The sequence below is a fragment of the Ahaetulla prasina genome, chromosome 1, assembly GCF_028640845.1.
Source record: "Ahaetulla prasina isolate Xishuangbanna chromosome 1, ASM2864084v1, whole genome shotgun sequence".
NCBI lineage: Eukaryota > Metazoa > Chordata > Lepidosauria > Squamata > Colubridae > Ahaetulla > Ahaetulla prasina.
This window is the reverse complement of record NC_080539.1, coordinates 268,398,971-268,420,240: the sequence shown is the minus strand read 5'-3', so window position 1 is coordinate 268,420,240 and position 21,270 is coordinate 268,398,971. Positions and strand designations below refer to the sequence as shown.

Genomic DNA, 21,270 nt, shown 5'->3' with positions numbered 1-21,270 from the left:
GAATGGTGGGGAGGGAGAAAAGAGAGAGTAGGAGGTAGGAAAGAGGAGAAGAGGAAGGAAGAGGGGTAGAAGAGGAAGAAAGAGTGTAGGGTGGAGGGAGGAGAGGAGGTAGATAAGAGAAGGAGAGGAAGGTTTGGAAAGTAAAAGAAGGTAGAAGAGGGAAGAGTGTTAAAAAGGGGGGTAGTGACTGGGCAGGCCCGACTAATTGTATATAACTGTACATTGGATGAATTATTTGATATGATTGTAAAAATAAAACTTTTTTATAAAAAAAAAAAAAAGATTAAAGGGCAAAGGTTTTGTCTTTAAAGGGCATTTTTTTAAAAAAAATCATACTAGTGGCAAGTGATTTCATTTGCATATAATTGCATATAATTTGAAGATTGTTTTTCATTCGTTTATAAGGCTGAGATCATTGAAACCAAGGAAGAAAGTTGATAAAGGATGCCTGAATAGGAATATTGACTGAAAAGCAATGAAACAATTTGGAATTGTTTACAGCCTGACAAAATAGCTATTGCATTGCCATTGCTAAGATTACCAGGAAAATACACTGTGCGTATTGCGTGAGGAAATCATAATGTCAGGGTTCCAAGTAATAGATCCATGGCAAGCAACCCTGTCAACCCTGAAACTGACCCAAATTTATTTATTTATTTATTTTATTAGATTTTTATACCGCCCTTCTCCCGAAGGACTCAGGGCGGTTTACAGCCAGAATAAAAAACAATAACAATGTACAATTAAAACAAAAATTAAAAAACTTATTATATAATTGGCCAAGATTTAAAACATTTAAAACCTAAAAACCCTTAAAATTCATCTAAAAAAATTTAAAATTTAAATTTAAAATTTAAGCCAGCCCCACGCGAGTAAATAAATACGTTTTCAGCTCGCGGCGAAAGGTCCGAAGGTCAGGCAATTGATGCAAGCCAGGGGGAAGTTCGTTCCAGAGGGTAAGAACCCCCACAGAGAAGGATCTTCCCCTGGGGGCCGCCAGCCGACATTGCTTGGCGGACGGCACCCTGAGAAGTCCCTCTCTGTGTGAGCGTACGGGTCGGTGGGAGGCGTGAGGTAACAGTAGGCGGTCCCGTAAGTACCCAGGCCCTAAGCCATGGAGCGCTTTAAAGGTAGTGACCAAAACCTTAAAGTGCACCCGAAAGACCACAGGCAGCCAGTGCAGCCTGCGCAGGAGTCGTGTTACATGGGAGCCGCGTGCGGCTCCCTCTATCACCCGCACAGCTGCATTCTGAACTAACTGAAGGCTCCGAGTGCACTTCAAGGGGAACCCCATGTAGAGAGCATTGCAATAATCCAAGCGAGAGATAACAAGAGCATGAGTGACCGTGCATAAGGCATCCCGGTCAAGGAAGGGGCGCAACTGGCGAACCAGGCGAACCTGGTGAAAAGCTCTCCTGGAGACGGCCGTCACATGATCTTCAAACGACAGCCGTCCATCCAGAAGAACACCCAAGTTGCGCACCCTTTCCATTGGGGCCAGTGACTCGCCCCCAACAGTCAGCTTTGGCTGCAGCTGACTGTACCAGGGTGCCGGCATCCACAGCCACTCCGTCTTGGAGGGATTGAGCTTGAGCCTGTTTCTCCCCATCTAGACCCGTACGGCTTCCAAGCACCGGGACAGCACTTCGACAGAAGGTTACCTAAACAACTTTCTGTTGAGTTTGACTGAGTTGCAATTATAATGTTCTCTCAGTTTGGTCAAAGACATTTTACCAGTGAAATTATTGTAGGCAGAATAAAGCTTGAACAATAACCTGGACAATCACATTGACTGTTGTTTATACTTTCTAATTTCAAAACCTTGGACACAGTGTTGCAGAAAAGTAGTACATAAAAACAATGGATGAAATTATTTATAATATAGTCACAGGGTTGTTATGGATAACATAGGAAGAAGGATTATTACATATATTCATTGCCTTGAGTTATAAAAATATTAACAGCAGGATATAAATAAACAAATAATAGACAGTATATGATATGAGAATAGCAAAGTTGTTCAGTTCTGATTACCTGACTATGTGTGTAGTTGTGGTAAGGTGTCCAACTAAGGTGTACAAAGATCAAGGTTCAAGTCCACCCTCAACAATGGAAGACCTTTTAGTGACATAGGACCGCTCTCTCTTAGTCCAACTCATTCATAATGTTGCTCTGCAGAAAAATGGGAGGAATTCCTGAAGGTAAAGGGGTCATAAAACTAATAAATAAATACTAATGTCAGTTCTGGAAATTCTGGAGTACTTGACCAGTAAATTACTACAGTTCCACTTTCCTAATCATTCTGAGGTCAGTGAGAATGAAAAAGAGGAGGGGTGTCAACTTGTTTTCCAAAGCACCAGAGGACCAGACAAGAAAGGATGGATGGAAACTAATCAAGGAGAGAAGCAACCTGGAATTAAGGAGAAGCTTCCTAACAGTGAGGACAATTAACCAATGGAACAGCTTTCCTTCAAAAGTTGTAGGTGCTTCATCACTGGAGGTTTTTAAGTAGAGACTGAACAATCACTTGTCTGAAATTGTATAGGGTCTCCTGCTTGGGCTAGAAAGCCCCCAAGGTCCCTTCTACCTCTATTCTGATTCTGGTCTGCTGAATTATGATCTCTTTGCTCGCTATATTGGATGAAGCACATTCATTTTCCTGGTAATCACTGACAATTAAATTGAAAGTAAGAGCACTGTATAACCTGCTTTAACCTTCCGAAGAAAGATAGGACAGGAATCTAACCAAACATAAAACAAAAACATTAAAAAGGCGATATCCCATCTTTGCATTATCTTCCAATCCTGAATTAAAAGAATCTTTTATATGCAGCTTGTTTTCTGAGAAACATATATGTATATATGGAAAAAAAGCCGATGCAATTGCCTATTTAATTCTGCTTCTGTTTGCTTGACTCTAGGATCTTTTACAGGGCATGGCAGTACTGAGGTTTTTTAAATTTATATAATTGGCAATATTTCTGTGGCAATATTTAGCATGGGTGCCAAAATGTGGCATGTTTTTAAAACTATACTCAGCAATATTTTTTTTAATTCTTTTTGGGTCTGTTTGGCTATTCATAAAGCTTGCAATCAAAGCCTTTGTGACACCCTGGTTCCTGAATGCAAAGTCTTAGAGAAACTGGTAACCTATTATCAAGATAATTCCTGCTGTCCAAATTATACATGTGGTAAGTATTGGAGTAAGAAAAATCATTTTCAAAGTAATCTCTATTGGTTTGTATAAAGTTTTGAATAAGTGATGCAAGGATAGTTCAAATTCCAACATCTGAGCAAAACCAGGAGGTGATTCACCAGCCCTTTCTTCTCTGTTTAAAAACCTTTCGGGTGGCATGGCTTCCATGTGACACATCTGGCCCAGAGGCCGCCAGTTTTGCACCCCTGGGTCACTAGAGAATTGTGCATGCGAGAAATAATCGGAGGACCTTATCTGGGACTACTGGCAAGAAATGAATCAGAGCCAGAAAGAAGGCTAAGGCAGTTGAGAATAAGGCTTCCTTAGGTAGACAAGTCTCAATGGAGAGAATGAATGGTTTAGGGTCCAGGTGAGATCAGAGCTCAAATGTCAAATGAAAGTGAGTGAACTCACCAAACTGAAATTCAGAAGGCATTGGGAGTCAACAGGAATTAAGAGGAAACTTTGATTAAAAGTTGCAAACCATAGTAGTCAAGGATTTGTCAAGATTAGCTAGCTGGAAAAGCAAGCTGAGAGAAATTTCTCTTTGCAGAATTTCTCCTAAAGGAGAAGTTCTAGGCCAGAATTTGCATTGGGATTCATTTCTTTTACGGTATTCTAGTCTGCTTAATGAATCCTGTCATTTGGAAATTGGCCACTGGTAGTTTTTAATTGTCTTTGGCTAGTTAAAATCTTGTAAGCCATTGTATGTTATCTGAACACAGATATGGACCATCAGATCTGCCTTCTGGTTTTCCCATCGCTTTCAGTAGGAGACTAATGTTTGAGATACTGTACTGTTCGTATTTTTGTCAGAATTCAATGCTTTATTCCATCCAGTTACAATTGTTTTGTCTATACAAGATGAAAGGATTTTTACTTGTTCTTATTTATAATGAATTAAAATCAGAAGATAGAAGCTTTTGTTTTCATTTCCTTAAGAAAAGACAAGATGCTATTCTCTAGCTGCCTAGGTACAAAGGCCAGAAGGTAATGCTACAGAGTATAATTTTCCATGATGGTAATCACTATCACCTCCTCCTCTCCACTTTATGGGACTCCTCTCTCCCAACAGCAAAGCCAATCTTAAGGGAGAGGACCCTGGATAAGGCAGCTTCTTTCTCCAGGAAGTGCTGTGTAACAGTAATAGGAAGATGAATCATGATGAAAGGGTGGCAGTCCTGGTCAGGGGCTCTAACAACAATTCTTATTGTTAAGACAAAATAAAATGGCAACCCAGCGTATACAAGTAGTCCTCAACTTATGACAACAATTGAGCTCAAAATGTAGTGAGAAATTTGTTAAATGAGTTTTACGACTTTTCTCACCACGTTTATTAAGTGAATCACTGCAGTTCTTAAATTAGAAACACGATTGTTACGTGAATCTGGCTTCCCCATTGACTTTGCTTGTCAGAAGGTCACAAAATGGAATAACACGACTTTGGGACACTGCAACCGTCATAAATGTGAGTCAGTTGTCAAGCATCCAAATGTAAACCACATGACTATGGGGATGCTGCAACGGTCATAAGTGTGAAAAGTGATCATAAGTCACTTTTTTCAGTGCCGCCATTGTAATTTTGAACAGTCACTAAATGAACTGTTGTAAATCAAGGACTACCTGTTCTAGATATTCTTTTGGAAACTAATAATAGTACAATAATACAAATGTAAACTTGTTTAAGTTTTATTTTACTTTATTTGGCTTGTTTATGCTCTGCTTATTTCAGAATGTGATCCAGAAAAATGTAAGTCTATGGAACAAATTCCCCATTGTCGATCAGATCAAACTTTGGTTGCTGCCCATGTGGAAGGCACCTGCTGCTTCTCTTATATTTGCTGTATGTCAGATTTAATTCTTACTTTCACATTAATGCCTCAAAGTTATAATAGTATAATTAGATCAATAATACCTGTTGTTTCATGTATCACATCATACATTCCTGTATCCATATTGCTTCTAAGAAACATTTGGTGACTCAGGGCCATTTTAAATTTTGGGGTGGGGAGGTGATTTGAGGCCTAGTTAGTAATGAGAGTAAAAGCGAGGTTTCTTTAAAAGGAGAAGGAGGAGAAGAAAAGAAAAGAAAGAAAGAAAAATCATTATTTGCAACTTTAAGAATTGCAAAAATGGGAGTTATGTCTGAATCCTGTATACATATTGTATTACTTCAGTGATCAATCCTGAAGTAATGTTTACCTTTTTCACTTGCGAACAATTGCCTAAAAATGATATTGTGAAAAAGTAGTGTGTATAATACCAACATATTGTAATAGTGCACTGAAAGCTTAACTGAATAAGAGCTTGTACCTCCCTCCTTCTTGTAGTAAGATTTGTATCCACCAGTTTGTGTAATAGATAAGATAAGATAACCTTTATTACCATTTTTTACTGTGAGCACACTGGACACATTAAAAAGGAAAATCTGTTTTCGTTTCTGGTAGACTAAAAGGTTGAAAGGAAATAAAACATAGTTCACAAAACTGTATGCAATTATAGAAAACAAAATAATAAAAAATAGCTGACCTTATTTTTCAGATAAATTATGTTTTTCTATTTTAGCCTGTGGCATTTGTTCTGATCAAATTCCCATGTGTCAAGAAGGAGAAAGGCTCACTGTGGATGGCAATACCACTGACAGATGTTGCCCTGATTATCAGTGTGGTGAGTTTGTTCTCAGAGGTTATCTTAATTATTCTGCAGTGATCGTTCTGAGCTATAAAAATGGTCATGAATTAAACTTTTTATTAATCTCCATTGTCAATGTAGTTATGCAAGAAAGATAGAAGATTAATGTATTAATGCATATTGTTTATCAGTTTTTATCTATATGCATTAAGATTTACATCAGTAAATAGTTAATATTGAGAGGTTAAACACACAATTTAAACGTTTTATTTTTGTGTGATTTAATAAGTATCACCTTGACTATTTTTCATTCAAATGAAATTCTTCCATTTCAAAAATCTGAGGGTGAAACCACATTTGTCTTCTATTTTTAACTTGCAGTCTGTGAAACCTTTCGTTGTCCTGAATTTAAATGTATGTTGGGAATGTCCTTGATAGAAGTTTGGAGTCCAGAAAAATGTTGTCCATATCATAGATGTGGTAATTATGCTTTTTTTAATTTATCTTCAAGCAATTTTTTTTGAAAGTACAAAAATCAGTGGTGTTGAATTAAAATTATAACTATGGTTCAAACCAATCAAGATATGTGGTAGGTTGACACTGAATAGTTTTTAGAGTTTTAGAATTTTTAGAGTTGTTTTATTGCCTAGAAAGTTTTCCTTAATCTCCAAAACATCTCAGTTGCAAAATTCTTTATATAGCACCTTGTGGTGCTTTACAGCACTCTCTGTGCATCTTACAACATCAGCTTATAGCCCCAACAAACCTGGGCCCATAAATGTTCGTTACTGGGCTTTGATCTACAACCAATATTACCAGTGTGCAAAATCATTCTTTGCTCCTTTGCAATAGAATTGTAGTCAGGACCAACATAGATAACGTGAACATAAAAATTCTGTTGAACAATTAGAGAATTGTTTACATACACTGAATAAATATTGAATGTATGAAATGTATTTATTCAATTTATATAGTTGCCCATCTCAGGCAGAAAACCAAATTTCCAAGGCCTTATGAAAGACTAACAGGGACCAGGTCAATCTAATCTCAGGGGTGGGGAGGATAATATACCAAAGGGTGGGTGCCATGTGCAAGCACAAATGACCTTGAGAGACAAGATTAAATACCACAGACTAGACAAAAGTCAAATGAGAGAAAGTTGAGCCTGCAGAAAGAATTGGGGTATGACAAATGTCTAAGAAGGAACTCTCCTAAATTTCTTGGACTGTAAAGGTGAGAAAGAAGAAGTGCACTTTCAGGCTTGCAAGATTGATGTTTGCCTTGTGAAGAGGGGAGACAAGAAGTGGTTGCTCTATCCTTATTGTAGGATTACATCAGTGGTGGGATTCAATTTTTTTTTACTACCGGTTCTGTGGGCGTGGCTTGGTGGGTGTGGCATGGCTTGAGCGTGGCTTGGTGGGCGTGGCAGTAAAATCTGTAAAATCTTCATTCCCACCCCACTCAGTGAGAAGGATACTATTAAAAATCTCCATTCCCTCCCTATTCCAGGGGAAGGTTACTGCAAAATCTCCATTTCCTCCTGATCAGCTGGGTCTCGGGAGGCAGAGAATAGATAGAGGAGGGGCCAGTCAGAGATGGTAGTTACCTGTTCTCCGAACTACTCAAAATTTCAGCTACCAGTTCTCCAGAACTGGTCAGAACCTACTGAATACCACCTCTGGATTACATTAACAAAATCATTGTTACAGTACTTATAAACATCAGCTCATTGAGTGAAGTGCTCTCTTTTCTTTGAAAGTTTATACTATAATGAATCTTCAAAATATTTACAGTGTCACAATTTTTTGTGCAGTGTTGGTTGTGTTGTTGGAACAATATAATTTTTAAAAAATGCATTTGATGGTTGTTTCGCTGCATTCACATCTTATGGATAGCTTTGTGAGGACTGATTTTCCCTTCTTCAATTTATTATTTTAGAGTGTGCATGTAATACAATACCAAAGCCTCAGTGTAAACTGGTAAGAAATCTTACTGAAATATGCCTAAACTATCTGCAACCTATTTTTGTTATTTTTTAGAATTTAGAGTATACTTAGATCTTTTGAATTCATTCATATATATATGTTTTATCAATTATTGTAATTATAGTACCAGTTTAATAAAACAAGTATATATTGCAAATAAATGTTTGTTGTAACCTCCATTTCTGCACATGAGGGCTGTGTATGTTAATTAAATGCTCTTGGTAGCATTCAACAAAGTGAAAAGAGACGTTGCCTATTAATCTGACATGAGAAAAGTTAACAATATGTACATTTGGGGCTCTTTGAGACTGGGAATATCACCTTGACTCAGTATGTTCAATAGGAGTAAGTCCCATTGATCTCTTCAACACTTTTGTTAAACAAGAGCAGAATTAATTAGTAAATGTTAGTAATTCAAATAACATGTCCTAGAATCTCAAAGTTAGTGATTTATATAAGACACTTTGAGACTCAGATTTCTCTCTGGATATACCGGTATATGTATAGGAATAATATAGCAAAGAATTCTGAGCTGGGCTTTTTACTTTATTTTTTTAAATAAGAATCCATAATCCTATTGTACATAAATACAGTAAACAGAAACACTGATATTGAAGAACAATATTTATGGGATAATACTGATATTTTTCTGATGTGAACAGGGAGAGAAAATGGTCTTAGATGAAAAATTCCAGAACAACACAGAAAATGTTTGTCACTGCACTAAATACAAATGTTGTAAGTAAACCATTTTTCTTTTGAAAGCTCTAATTTATATTAGTATGAATAATGTTTCTATTTATAAACCAGGGATTTTTAAGGCAGCATAATATAGAATTCATATTTAAAAATCATGTTGGAATAAAGTAATTTTTATAAGCATATGCTACTTCCCTGCATCTTGAAGAGACCTGAAAATAGCTTCAAGGAGAATTAAATGGATATGTTTGTGGCTAGCTCCATTGTTTTACGATTGCTGTAGGATTCTGTTGATAAAAGTCAGGAGAAGGTCATGAGTAAATATTAATGTGTTCATTTTCTTTCATTAGTGATGTTTTGAATATTTAAGTATTTTGTTTGTCTCACTTTCTTTGCTTGAAATAGCAATATTATTTCAAGTGTGGGAACAATTTTACATAATGATGTTCGCGTTTGTTGAAATTTTTCCAGCAAAAGACAAAGTATGTCTGAACAATGAAAGAGGCATTCTGCTTCCAGGACAATCCATTGTTGAACACTCATCTGCTGGCATTTGTCACACTTCATACTGCACAAGTATACTTGACCCTGTTACCAAGTTCTATCGGATGAATACCTCCATTATTGATTGTGCAGCAAGGTGCAAATCTGTAAGAAGTTCAAAATTAAACTAAAAGTTTTCCCTAAGAAGTTAAAAAGAGAGAGAGAGGACATTAATGGCAAGATGAATTCATCCCATCCTCCATCTGGATATGCTAGGACCAGGAGTGAAATCTAAAAATTTTCCCTACCGGTTCTGTGGGTGTGGCTTAATTGGTGGGCGTGGCTTGGTGGTCAGGTGACTGAATGGGCATGGTCAATAATAATAAATAATAAAAATAATAAACAAAATATACAAAACTTGGGAGCGCACCAGTCTACTTTCTTTAAAAATAGAGGCACCAGTCTACTAATTGCCTTTTTTGGTGGGGGGCACCGGTTTACCTTCTTTAAAAATAGAGGCACCAGTCTACTAGCCACCTACAGTGCTGATCAGCTATAGTACGGCCCTTTGAAATGACCGCCACGGCGGTCATTTAAGGCCGTTTGCAGCTATATTACCACCGAGAGCTTCAGGGACAGAGAAGAGGAACAGTGAGGGGTGGGTGGTGGGCGGTGGGCAGGGATTTTTGCTACCAGTTTTCCGAACTACCCGCCCCCATGGCTACCAGATCACGCAATCTGGTCTGAACCGGAAGCATTTCACCCCTGGGTAGAACAGTCCTTGAATTTGTCTGTTCCCTGAATAATAATCTAAAGTCTTTGAGTCCCTCACCTGAGATGTGAAGTCCCATGCTCTAACTCTTCAAATATGTGAAGAGTTAGAATAATTATAGCTATTATAGCTGTTCTAACAATACTAATTTTAGGCCCCATAGTGTCTATTTCTTAGTTTGGTCTATCTTATAGGGCTGATGTCTCTTTTTCTTCTTTCCTTCTACCTTTCCCGGTATTACACACTTTTAAAGAGAACTAGGTTTTCATGTAATGCAGGGATGTCAAACTTGCGGCCCACAGGCTGGATGCGTCACATGCTCACCATGCTTACCCCCCGGTTTAGCAAAGAGGAAAAAAGTCACGATACGTCAAGTGACAACAGTGTGACACTGCGAGTTTGACATCCCTGACATAATGTGTTGAAAAGACAATAACTTCAGCCTGGTCATTGTGCCTCAAGTGAGAACTCTGGGTTGGTATATTCTATTCACACTTCCTACTCTTTTGCAATAGGAAAAATGAAGTGAAGCAGTAGTTGCCCTTTCAATTCAAACCGCTCATAGAGAAAAACCCACAATGAATTTGGTTTTAAGCAGTAGTAAACCTAGATAATCTAAGTCCAAGTCAAAGTAGCGACTGAAGTACACTGTAGTTTAATGCAATGATTTCTTTTTTAAAAAATAAGCAGTTCTGCTAAAGTTCCCAGGAAAGCAAAATGTCTCTATGTGCACAAACATTTTGCAGAAAGCTGGGGAAGCCTTTCAAGGAGGACTGGTGGCTTTAATGCTTTGAGGATGGCTGGTTTACTCATACCGAGACATTTTGTAAAGCTCCCCTTAACAAGTTTTGTTAATTTATTATATACTTTCCATGAACATATAGTGAATACAGTACAGAGCAGGGATGAAATTTACTTACCTTCCCTACCTGTTTGCCAATGTGCGTGCACCATGCATATGTGCCTCCGTGTGCACATGCACAAAGCCTGTGCATGTGCAGAGGCTTAAAATGTCACAAAAAAGTAACATCATAATGTTCGTGCGGGTGGGTGGAGCTTCCCGCAGCCACTGCTACTGGTTCGCCCGACCCGGATAGAACCAGCTGAATTTCACCCATGGTACCCCTGGTACAATACTACAATTATAGTATTGTTGGGTGTGTGTGTTGTTCTTGTAATTTTGCTATTTGTTTTCAACTATATTCAATATTTTATCCTTATCCTTTTTAGCATCAAGTATATGAACATCCAAAGGATCTAACAGCTTGCTGTGGAAAATGCAAGAATGTGTCTTGTGTTCACACATTCACCAATGGAACGATTTCATACTTTAAGGTACTTGCTTTTTTTTTTTAAAGAAAGGAGAGGGTGTGAGAGATCCTTAATGCTCTCTGAGTTTGGTTGTTTTCTTGCAGACGTTTCATTACCCAAACTAGATAACTTTGGCAGTGCAAATAGGAAGTTAGATTTGCTTCCATTTTACATTTTAGTGTTTGCCCTGCCAATATTGGTGGAGTGGTCTTGGTAGTTCTTTGATTGGGTTGTTTATTTATTTATTTATTTATTTTTCACATTTATATACCGCCCTATCTCCCTAGGGACTCAGGGGGGTTCACAGGCAATTAAAAATACATATAAATACAAACTAAAATGACACATAAAAAACTTATTCCATAGCCGAATTGTTAAAAACAGTATAAATAATAAAAACCCATTTAAAACCAGTAAATTTAAAATCTAATCCAGTCCCGCGCAGATGAATAAGTGTGTTTTAAGCTCGCGACGGAAGGTTCGGAGGTCCGGAAGTTGACGAAGTCCTGGAGGGAGTTCGTTCCAGAGGGTGGGAGCCCCCACAGAGAAGGCCCTTCCCCTGGGTGTCGCCAGACGGCACTGCCTAGCTGACAGCACCCTGAGGAGTCCCTCTCTGTGAGAGCGCACGGGTCGGTGAGAGGTATTCGGTAGCAGTAGGCGGTCCCGTAAATAGCCCGGCCCTATGCCATGTTGACTGTTTGCTTGTTTGGCAGTTCTTTAATTGGGGTATTGTTTGCTTCTTGATTGTTAATATTAAACTTGGTGTCAATCTCTGTGTGTTGATGGATGGTGATGAGGTGTTTTGGTCTTTTTGTTCCTTTTTTGGCTTGCTGAGTGTCTCTTTTGAATGGTTTGTAGTTGTTGTTTATGTCTGTGTGCCTGTTGATGGCTAATTTGTCAGAATACCAGAGTTTCTATGAATTCTCTAGCATTTTTGGACTTGACTTGGTCTAAAATGGTTAGAGTTTTCCAGTTGAAACTATGGTTAAGTCTGTCCATGTGTTATGAAATTAAGGAGTTTTCATCATGTCTTCTGACTGCTCGTTGGTGTTCATGGATGTCTTCTGCCTATTTGTCCTATGTAGTAGCTATTGCAGTCTTTACACTGTATGTTGTAGGTCACTTCTGTTTTTTTTTCCTGGGCTACTAGATCTTTTGGTTTATTTGGTATATTTGGGTGGCTCTGTAGGGGGTGTTAATTGATTAACTAAGTGCAAATTTTGAGTTTCATTTGCAGCTTCAAATACTACTCTTATCTCTTTTCACTAATCACAGTGATCTGAAATCAGATGGTATTCTGGAAATACATAGTTGTGCATACTTAACTTTATGATATATTTAATAGCATGATAGATTTAATGTCATGAATCTTGAATATGTTTAATAGCTGACCAGAGCCATTCTACAATCCATTACAAAAGACCCAATTGTGCATCACTCCCAAATACTTCAAATCCTAGTGAGCATAACTTTGATTAACTTATAGCTCACAGAACACAAGGAAATGCTGATCTTGGCAGTGAGCTAACACAATTCCTGATCATTCTTCATAGTGGCATTTCTTCATAGTGAAAGTTGTGTATACAGCATGATAAACAGTGAGTCTAATTTGTTATCCAAGAATAATGATTATTGTATGGCACTATTCTTTATTGGTAAGTAGGCTTTGGTACTGATTTACTCTTCACATAGATCTACATTGCTATGCACATTATATTGACCCCATTCAACTGTGATAAGGATTAATATAATTACTGCATACAGTTACAAAAAAAATTCTCAATGAGATCCAAAACATACATTGCATTGTAAATTTAGAAAAAGAGTGATAGCACAGCAGAGCTTTTGGGATTTGGTCCTGTTTTTCTAACATTCTGCATAACACTGTGGTACTTTTGTATTTCTGATAATGTTTTTTTAAATACTTTGTAGCCTGGGTCAAGTTGGACCTTAAACTGTCTCAAATATGATTGCATAAATACACCAGTTGGATCAGTTCTAATTACATCACCCATCAGCTGTCCACCTTTTAATGAAACAGAATGTGTGAAGGTTAGTGCTTCAACATATTTCTTTTCATATGACTTTATGAGGACCATAACATGATTGCAAGCAGATGCATTGCAAAATATTTATAGCTGAAGACTGGAATATAGGTTGGTTTTTTTCATGGGAGGCATTATTTCTCCTGACTCTTACATCGATAACTGTAGAACACTTCTATCCGTATTACTTTAGGTTTCATAATAGCAACTAGGCTCAGCTCTAAGTATGCTTTTCATATACAATTAGAAATATAATGAAGAATTTTACAATGTGTACATATAGTGCATCTGACTTTTATTTTTGTATATATTTAGATTGGAGGATACATTGTCCCATTCCTTGAAGGATGTTGCAAGACATGTAAGTTGCTACTGAAGCGTCAGTATTTGGGGGCATGAAAGAGAAGAAATTTCAAACATTGATTATCATCAATAGCAATGTAAACAATAAAATGTGTTTATTAAATGGCTGTAAAATAAGTAATATTCTGACTTATTAAATGGTTGTAAAATAAGTAATACTCTTACAGAGATTTAAAGGCATTTTATTCAATGGAATTTCTCAGTTTGTATATTGTCAATACAAATTTCAAAAATATTACTGGTTACATCTTCATAAGCAGATCCCAGTTTTTGAAGGAAACATTTCTGGATACCTAAAGCTAGGATGAAACAAAGTGTATCTATAATAAAAGTAGTATCTTCACTAGTTATGATTTAATTATCATTCATAATGCATAGGTTTATTCAGCATAGTCATCCATAGACAATCCAGTTGAGAGGCTAATGTTGATAGCATAAGTAAAGATAAAATGCTGAATAATGATTTGGGCATCTATTCATCATGTATAATATGTTCAATTTGTAATGTCCTTAGGTTCTGGAGTATCATTTTTGCTCCCATTCCCTGTTAGCCCAATTATACCTACACCTAGCCTTAAGTGTAATACAGGTACATTTTCTTGGAAATCAGTAGGAATGAACCAAACAGAGCCATTGTTGATTTCCAACAATGTACTCCCTCCTAGAAGCATAATGCCCCTCCAGTCACAAAACCCGATTTAAAAGAGCTGCATTGTAGTACTAACTGCTCATTCTTCAGATTTGCTCACCTCTTTTCATTTTGCACTGTATGGGCAGTGCATTGTTGTTAGCCAACAATGTACTGTTGGCAGTAAGCATTTGTATAACATTTTTAATTTGCTGCACGATCTATTTTATTTGCTTAACTGAGTAATTAAAACACTGCTGTAGAACTAGAAATATTTTTTTTGCTTATTAAAGCTTGCTAATCAAATAACACTTCTGCAGAGAGCATGGCATGTTTTCCAATGTTATATCCTAAATAAGTATATGAATATTCTCATTTATTATATTAAAAGTCGTGGTGGCACAGTGGTTAGACTGCAGTACTGCAGGCTAGTTCTGCTAACTGCTGGCTGCCAGCAGTTCAGCAGTTCGAGTCTCACCGGCTCAAGGTTGACTCAGCCTTCCATCCTTCTGAGGTTGGTAAAATGAGCACCCACATTGTTGAGGGCAATAGGCTGATTCTGCAATCCATTTAGAGAGGGCTATAAAGCGCTATGAAACGGTACATAAGTCTAAGTGCTATTGCTATAATACTTCTAATATGTTGTTAAATACAACAATCTGGCATTAGGACAAAAATGAAGAACAAACAAATCTATAGTTATAAACATACTAAAAGTGATATGAAAATACAGGATTCAGCCATGCTGTATTTTAAAGCCATCCAGGATTATTAAAGCCATTAATAAAGTAATTATAATTATGGCTTTAATAAAGGAAATATTTGTAGCTCAAGATTGACATGAGGAGTCTTTGGTGCTCTCTGAGCTTGGTTGTTTTCTTGTAGACATTTCCTTTACCCAAACTAGGAAACATCATCTGTGCTTCTGGACTGATGGATTAGCACTGATGATGTTACCAATTTGGCTAATGAAACATCTGCAAAAAAACAAGCAAGTTTTTTTAAAATTTGCATTTATATCCCGCCCTTCTCCAAAGACTCAGGGCGGCTTACACTATGTTAGCAATAGTCTTCATTCTATTTGTATATTTATATACAAAGTCAACTTATTGCCCCCCACAATCTGGGTCCTCATTTTACCTACCTTATAAAGGATGGAAGGCTGAGTCAACCTTGGGCCTGGTGGGACTAGAACCTGCGGTAATTGCAAGCAGCTGTGTTAATAACAGACTCTCTTAGCAGTCTGAGCCACAGAGGCCTCTGTTCAATTATGGCTTTGTTGTCTTTTAGGCGGATGAAACTACAGTCCTATGCTACATATTACACTTAATTAAATTAATCAAATTATGTTAGTTACACATGTTGGGGATAGGAAGCACCTTTCCTGCTATGCCAGTCTTGCAGCTTAGCTTGATTGCAAACTGCTTACTGTATTTAAAACAGAGAGCCAGTTCAAGAGGAATGAGATAAACAGAAGGTATTTAGAAAATTGTATAGCTGAATTGTTCCAATCCTACAGTTGCATCTCATTTGTTTAATTTTATGTGACCAGTTAGTCAATAATGGCTCTTCCTTCCATCACATTGTTGAATTGTGGAACTGAATTGAGACTTGACTCACAAGGTCATATGTAATATTCACAATACTATATCAGATCATTTAAACACAATTCTCAAATTCCTTACATAAGTTACATTAAACATTATTACATTACATTATTGCATTAAATTCCTTACATTTGCTAAATATGTTGCAAATTTCAGCAGAATAGCATATATGCATCGCTATGTATGTTAAACATTATAAATATTAAATAGACACATTATGTTGATTTACATATTTACCATGCTCACTTTGTTGTACAGTGTTATTTTACCTAGATTAAACTACTGTCAGAGCTGTATTTCAGATTCTGGAGTAAGGTATAAATACCACACAGTTTGAAGACTTTGGGTTAAATCCATTAATTTATGTTTGTCAATCTGAATTCTTAGTTAGAAGTCTGAACTGATATCCCAGGATTTTAAAATAAATGCATATGATTATGTTTTCTGCCACTTTAGAAAGTGGACATCTGTGTAAGTTTCACTCCCTAACTATACCAGAACAAAGCATAAGCTTTATAGTATCTAAACACTGCATCTCTAGTGTTTTGGGCAAACCTTTTCTTGTTTTTTAACCCTTATATTAAAAAATACCTAATTTAAAAGTTATAAATACAATAGCATCAGTAGTTACTTAATTTCTTTTCATAATTATTTCATAATTTTTTCCTAGCATATTTTATCCCTTTTTGGGGTACAGATGTGCATAGAGATGTTCATATTTTCCAAACAATTCATTATTGTAGGCAAAGAAGATGGAAAATTCTGTAAAAAAGTGACTGTTAGGATGACAATACGCAAGAATGATTGTCGAAGTAATACACCGGTAAGCATTGAACCATTACTGTTTGCATCAGCTCTGTTAATGTTTGGAAGTCATGCACATATTAAGCCATTTTATTTACTGGGTTTTTTGTGTTATTTATTCCCAGGTAAACATTGTTTCCTGCGATGGAAAATGTCCTTCTGCAAGCATATATAATTATAACATTAATACATATGCAAGATTCTGCAAATGTTGCAGAGAACTGGGATTACATAGGCGAACTGTACCGTTATATTGCAGTGGTAACTCAACCTGGGTCAGCTATACAATTCAGGAACCCACAGACTGCTCTTGCCAATGGTCATGAAGCAATGCTAAAAGAGATCTGTTTCTTAAACAGATTTGGAAGCAATACATTTTATTCCCAGAATAAATTCAGAATGTTTAACAGTTCATCACTTGACAATGCAGCTATCTATAGTTAGAACAAGAATTACTTTTAAAGATGAGTATCTGTCATTACATTTTTATTGTTCTCCTTAATGTCCTGTTTGACATTAATGTTATATTTTTAGTATGCAACCCCATAAGAAAATGATGCTTTACTGGAATGTTCAGTATTTTTCAATGTTAGTTCATCCTATATAATTGGCTATTTATATAACTGTATAGACGGTTTACTTATATGAACAGGAGAGTTGTGAAAAGATAGTGGACAATGCCTTGACAAATATAGCTCTGGGTCAAATTATCCTATCGATGGAAATTATTGCCATTCTTTACCATAAATTTATTAGTAATGTTGCATTGTTCATATGAGGAGGTTGTGTTAAATATAAAAACAGATTGAGGATTATATCCCTGTAGATTCACTTAAAAGAACAGTATGATTCAACTCTAGTTGTAAGCAGATAGCTGCAAATAATCATCTTGGATGATGGGATGTGGTGGTTCAGTCAAACGGAAGCATACACATTCAGATACGCTTCCATTAACTATGCACAGTGAGCTGTTTTCACATCTCTGGCAGGTAAAAGTGGGCCTTTTTAGTCCAAAACATTTTTCATCGAAACAAAACAAAAAGAAAAAAAATCTTCTTTGTCAATTCATAATCAATTGCTAACAAAAAACATTCTGTCCTAAAAGAGGAAAAATCTTCTGGGCCCTTTTGAATTTCATAAACGTAAATTCTTGTCTTGTGCCAACTTTCAGAAGAGAAGAAGTTGCATGTAAAAGAATACAAATCATGTAATTATATGCACATTTATCAGGGAAATGTTTTCAGCATGGATAAGTGTATATATAAGCTTGATCTCTGGTGGGAAACATGGCTTAAAAATAGTTTATGGTGTATTTTTAATAGGAAATGTAGATGATCCATTTCAATTATTTAGCATAACAAAGAGCATCAATATCTTAAAATCATTATGACAGCTTACATAAATATTACACTTTAACACATTAAAAATCATTCTGTCATGCGAACAGAATATGTGAAAAATAAATATCTAGCTACCTAAAATATAATATCTCTGTTATTTGTGGGGTTCTTTTCTAGACTAGTAACTGCAAATAACAAAACTATGGATAACTTTGAAAAATGTACTTTAATCATGCACAAATGTCCACCTGCCTTATTGTATGTCTGTAAAGTAACAGAAAAATTATGGGTACGCAACAAATGTATCTATTCCCATCCTTCATAGTTACAGAGAATAACTGAGTTATTCCTATATAGACTAAGTTCCATAGTGCTCCAAATCTTCTACGGAGTTCTGAAACAGTTTTCCAAGGATTTGCTCAGCCTTCCTTTTTACTATTGACAAACAGCTTTTATTATTTACAGTTCTTGTACTCACAGCTTCGTAGATCCACAGTTCCTAAAAAGAGATCAGATTTTTGTATTCACAATAGATTCATTTTTCTCCAGCCCTCTGCTGCATTTCAAACTTTTGAAACTCTTGAGAATACATAGTTTGCTATGTGATAATCAGCTAAAGAGAACTTAAAAAGAGCCCAGAGTACTCAAATGGTCAATAAAAAGAGGTTCTGTTTTTTTTAAATGTACTTTTCTTTTGCAGAGATTATTTAATCAAAATATTCATGAATTGGAAGTCCAATGAAAGCTTTTATCTATGCAGCCAGCTTTAATTTAATATGCTATTGCACACCTCTTGGTTTTAAAATAAAATACCCTTTTTCTGCAGTAGGATATATTTTCTAAGTGAGAAATTCCCCAAAAACAAAAGATTCAAAAGCTCTGTATATAAACATTATTTATATGTTGAGAGCCAGTTTGGTGTAATGATTAAGGCAGCAGGCTAGAAAATGTGAGATCTTGAGTTCTTGTACCATTTTAGGCACAAAGCCAGTTGGGTGACTTTTGCACCTGTCACTTTCTCTCAGCCCTAAAAAGAATACAATGACAAACCACTTCTGAAAGTTCATGGGCTCTTCTAGGAATGTTGCCAGAAATGAAAATTGACTTGAAGACACCAAAACCAAACAAAAATGATATTTAACACTTCTGCTTCAGATATAAAGCATGGCTACCTCTGTGTGTTGAGAAACCACCAAAATATCCCTTCATTGACTCAAACATTCTAGTGATAGAAATGGATTTTGACCCTTCATTGTTTCTTACAATTAAATTCAAAGATTTTAGAAAATTGCTTTATTTTTTCATGCTGCATGATACTCATTGATTTAATATGAAGGTCTGTATTTTTAGCTTACTATTTATCCTTTAAAATGTTACATATCACGATTCTGCTGTATATATATTTCATTTATATTATATTTAATAACATTTAACAGCCTATTATGAAATATAACAATTCAATGTTGATTTTAAAAATTACATTATAAAAACCAAATTAGAAGTGTGTCACTTCTGTTTTTAAGTCTAATGCAGCTGAATAAATTGTTCCTTTAAAAAAATCAAGACTCCGGCATATTTTATTCTAGGATCTCTGACTTTCAGAGATTATGTATTAATCACTGTATTAATGTGTTATAAAGATGAAATTCATTCAACAAAATACCATGTTTATTGGGCAGAGAATGTTTAAAAATGGATGGCTACAAGCCTCATTAGTGCTGGAAGGGTAATATGATAGAGGGGATAGGAATCCTCCCCCTTTTCTCATTAACATGATTTTGAGAAAGACCAATGTAGTTTAAAGATGTGAAGGTAAATTGTTGTACAGTATATACTCAAAAAATTAAAAAAAATCAATCATTATATGAGGAATTATCATGCGGAATAGCAAAAAAGATTTCCATCATGAAAAGATACTTTTCATGATGGAAAGACCTTGCCACCATTAGTCTGGTAATGTGAGTTTTCTCTATAGCTTTCTACTGACCAAAATTAATGTTTCTCTGCGGTCAGGTTTTCATGTTGCATTTAAAAAGTGATTTAACTTGTACGAGACAAACAAACAAGGATTTCTTCAGATGTTTCTCACTGGTTAGGCTAGCATCAATCAATGTGCAGCATTACCTGTAACAGAGAGCACTCACAGAAGTCAAAATCCAACCCAATATTCTACTAGCAGAAGCCATTTCCACTGATGGAATGGAAAATATATTCTCCTGCAATGCTTCATGGGCCCGTTTCCCACTTCTTCACTGGATCCCTACACTTCTTGAACAGATTTCAAATGCACACAGGTAACTAAAAAGAGGAAAGAATTAGAAAGCTGAATACATTTTACTTTCAGAAAGATGGAATAATAGACTTTTCTGGGCCATCTTGAGTTTTGGAAAGGTAGTACATTAGTATTGAAATAAATTGGTAAATTTTAAAAATATGCATAGCAGTGTCTATTGAAAATAACACAGAAAATCCTTTTTAACCCATAAATATGCTGATCTGAGGCAGTTTTTTTAAAAAAAACAAAACTAAAAAACTTCAATAAAAAATCTTAATTACTACTAGTATTATTGATGAATGGTTAATATGTTTTCCGTTGTGTGAATATGTTTTGTGATCAGACTAATGAGCGATTGTGTAAAAACAGATTCAGTATTTCCCTGAAATATAAATAAAGCATTTTACAAACTTGATCTCCCAAAAGGCAATTTGTTCCACATTTCATGTTTTAATTACAATAGAGGCTTAAACTACACTTGTGCTTGATCTTTTTCCCCCTAATCCCACAGCTGTGTTATCTAAGTCCTATTCCCTCTTGGCTGCGTTGTTGACTTCTTGCTTCCTAGGTTTTTAAAGAGGACAGAAGATAGATAAGTTCTGTTTTAACTTAAACATTTTGATCATGCTCTAAGAGGCACGATCAAGCTGTATTTTTCATTAATGCAGGGTGATGTCCTTGAAGTTTTGTTTTCTATAGCCATTCTGAAATTCAATTGGATTATCACTACCAGATACAGAAGTGGCTGCAGTTTTGTGGGGTTTTATAGCTCAGATCCGGTAGCCCTAAATTGGATGCAAACTTTGCCATATAGTCAAGGAGGACAACATTTCAAGGAGAACAACTCAAAATATTAAACTTTTTATAATGGTGGTATTTCACATTAGTCCTCCTCTCCCATTCACACATTCATCTCCACTGACCTACATCCATTCTTCCCCCCACCCACAGCCCCTTGCTCGTCCCTGATCCAGTTAATGGATGTATGCGTTCTCCCATTTCTTTCCAAGCTGCAATTCAAACTAGGTGAGAATTCAAGTGAATTAGGTAGCTTTATTTATTCAGGCCTCAGTGATACTGCATTACTGGAAACCTTGAATTACTGGAAACTATTGGTGGCCATGCAGTTAT

General features: G+C 36.1%; 1 protein-coding gene across 1 annotated transcript in view; it reads left to right on the top strand.

The window, feature by feature from the left end:
- OTOG (otogelin) overlaps positions 1–17,458 on the top strand; it is a 103,182-nt gene extending 85,724 nt beyond the window's left edge. The window contains exons 44-55 of the mRNA XM_058161526.1: positions 3,087–3,191; positions 4,929–5,039; positions 5,762–5,863; positions 6,209–6,307; positions 7,766–7,806; positions 8,475–8,550; positions 8,983–9,161; positions 10,997–11,101; positions 13,010–13,129; positions 13,438–13,483; positions 16,464–16,543; positions 16,650–17,458. Coding sequence (XP_058017509.1) covers positions 3,087–3,191; positions 4,929–5,039; positions 5,762–5,863; positions 6,209–6,307; positions 7,766–7,806; positions 8,475–8,550; positions 8,983–9,161; positions 10,997–11,101; positions 13,010–13,129; positions 13,438–13,483; positions 16,464–16,543; positions 16,650–16,850 — 1,265 coding nt within the window. The 3' untranslated portion in view covers positions 16,851–17,458. The remainder of the gene's footprint in view (positions 1–3,086; positions 3,192–4,928; positions 5,040–5,761; positions 5,864–6,208; positions 6,308–7,765; positions 7,807–8,474; positions 8,551–8,982; positions 9,162–10,996; positions 11,102–13,009; positions 13,130–13,437; positions 13,484–16,463; positions 16,544–16,649) is intronic.
- The last annotated feature ends 3,812 nt before the right edge of the window (positions 17,459–21,270 follow it).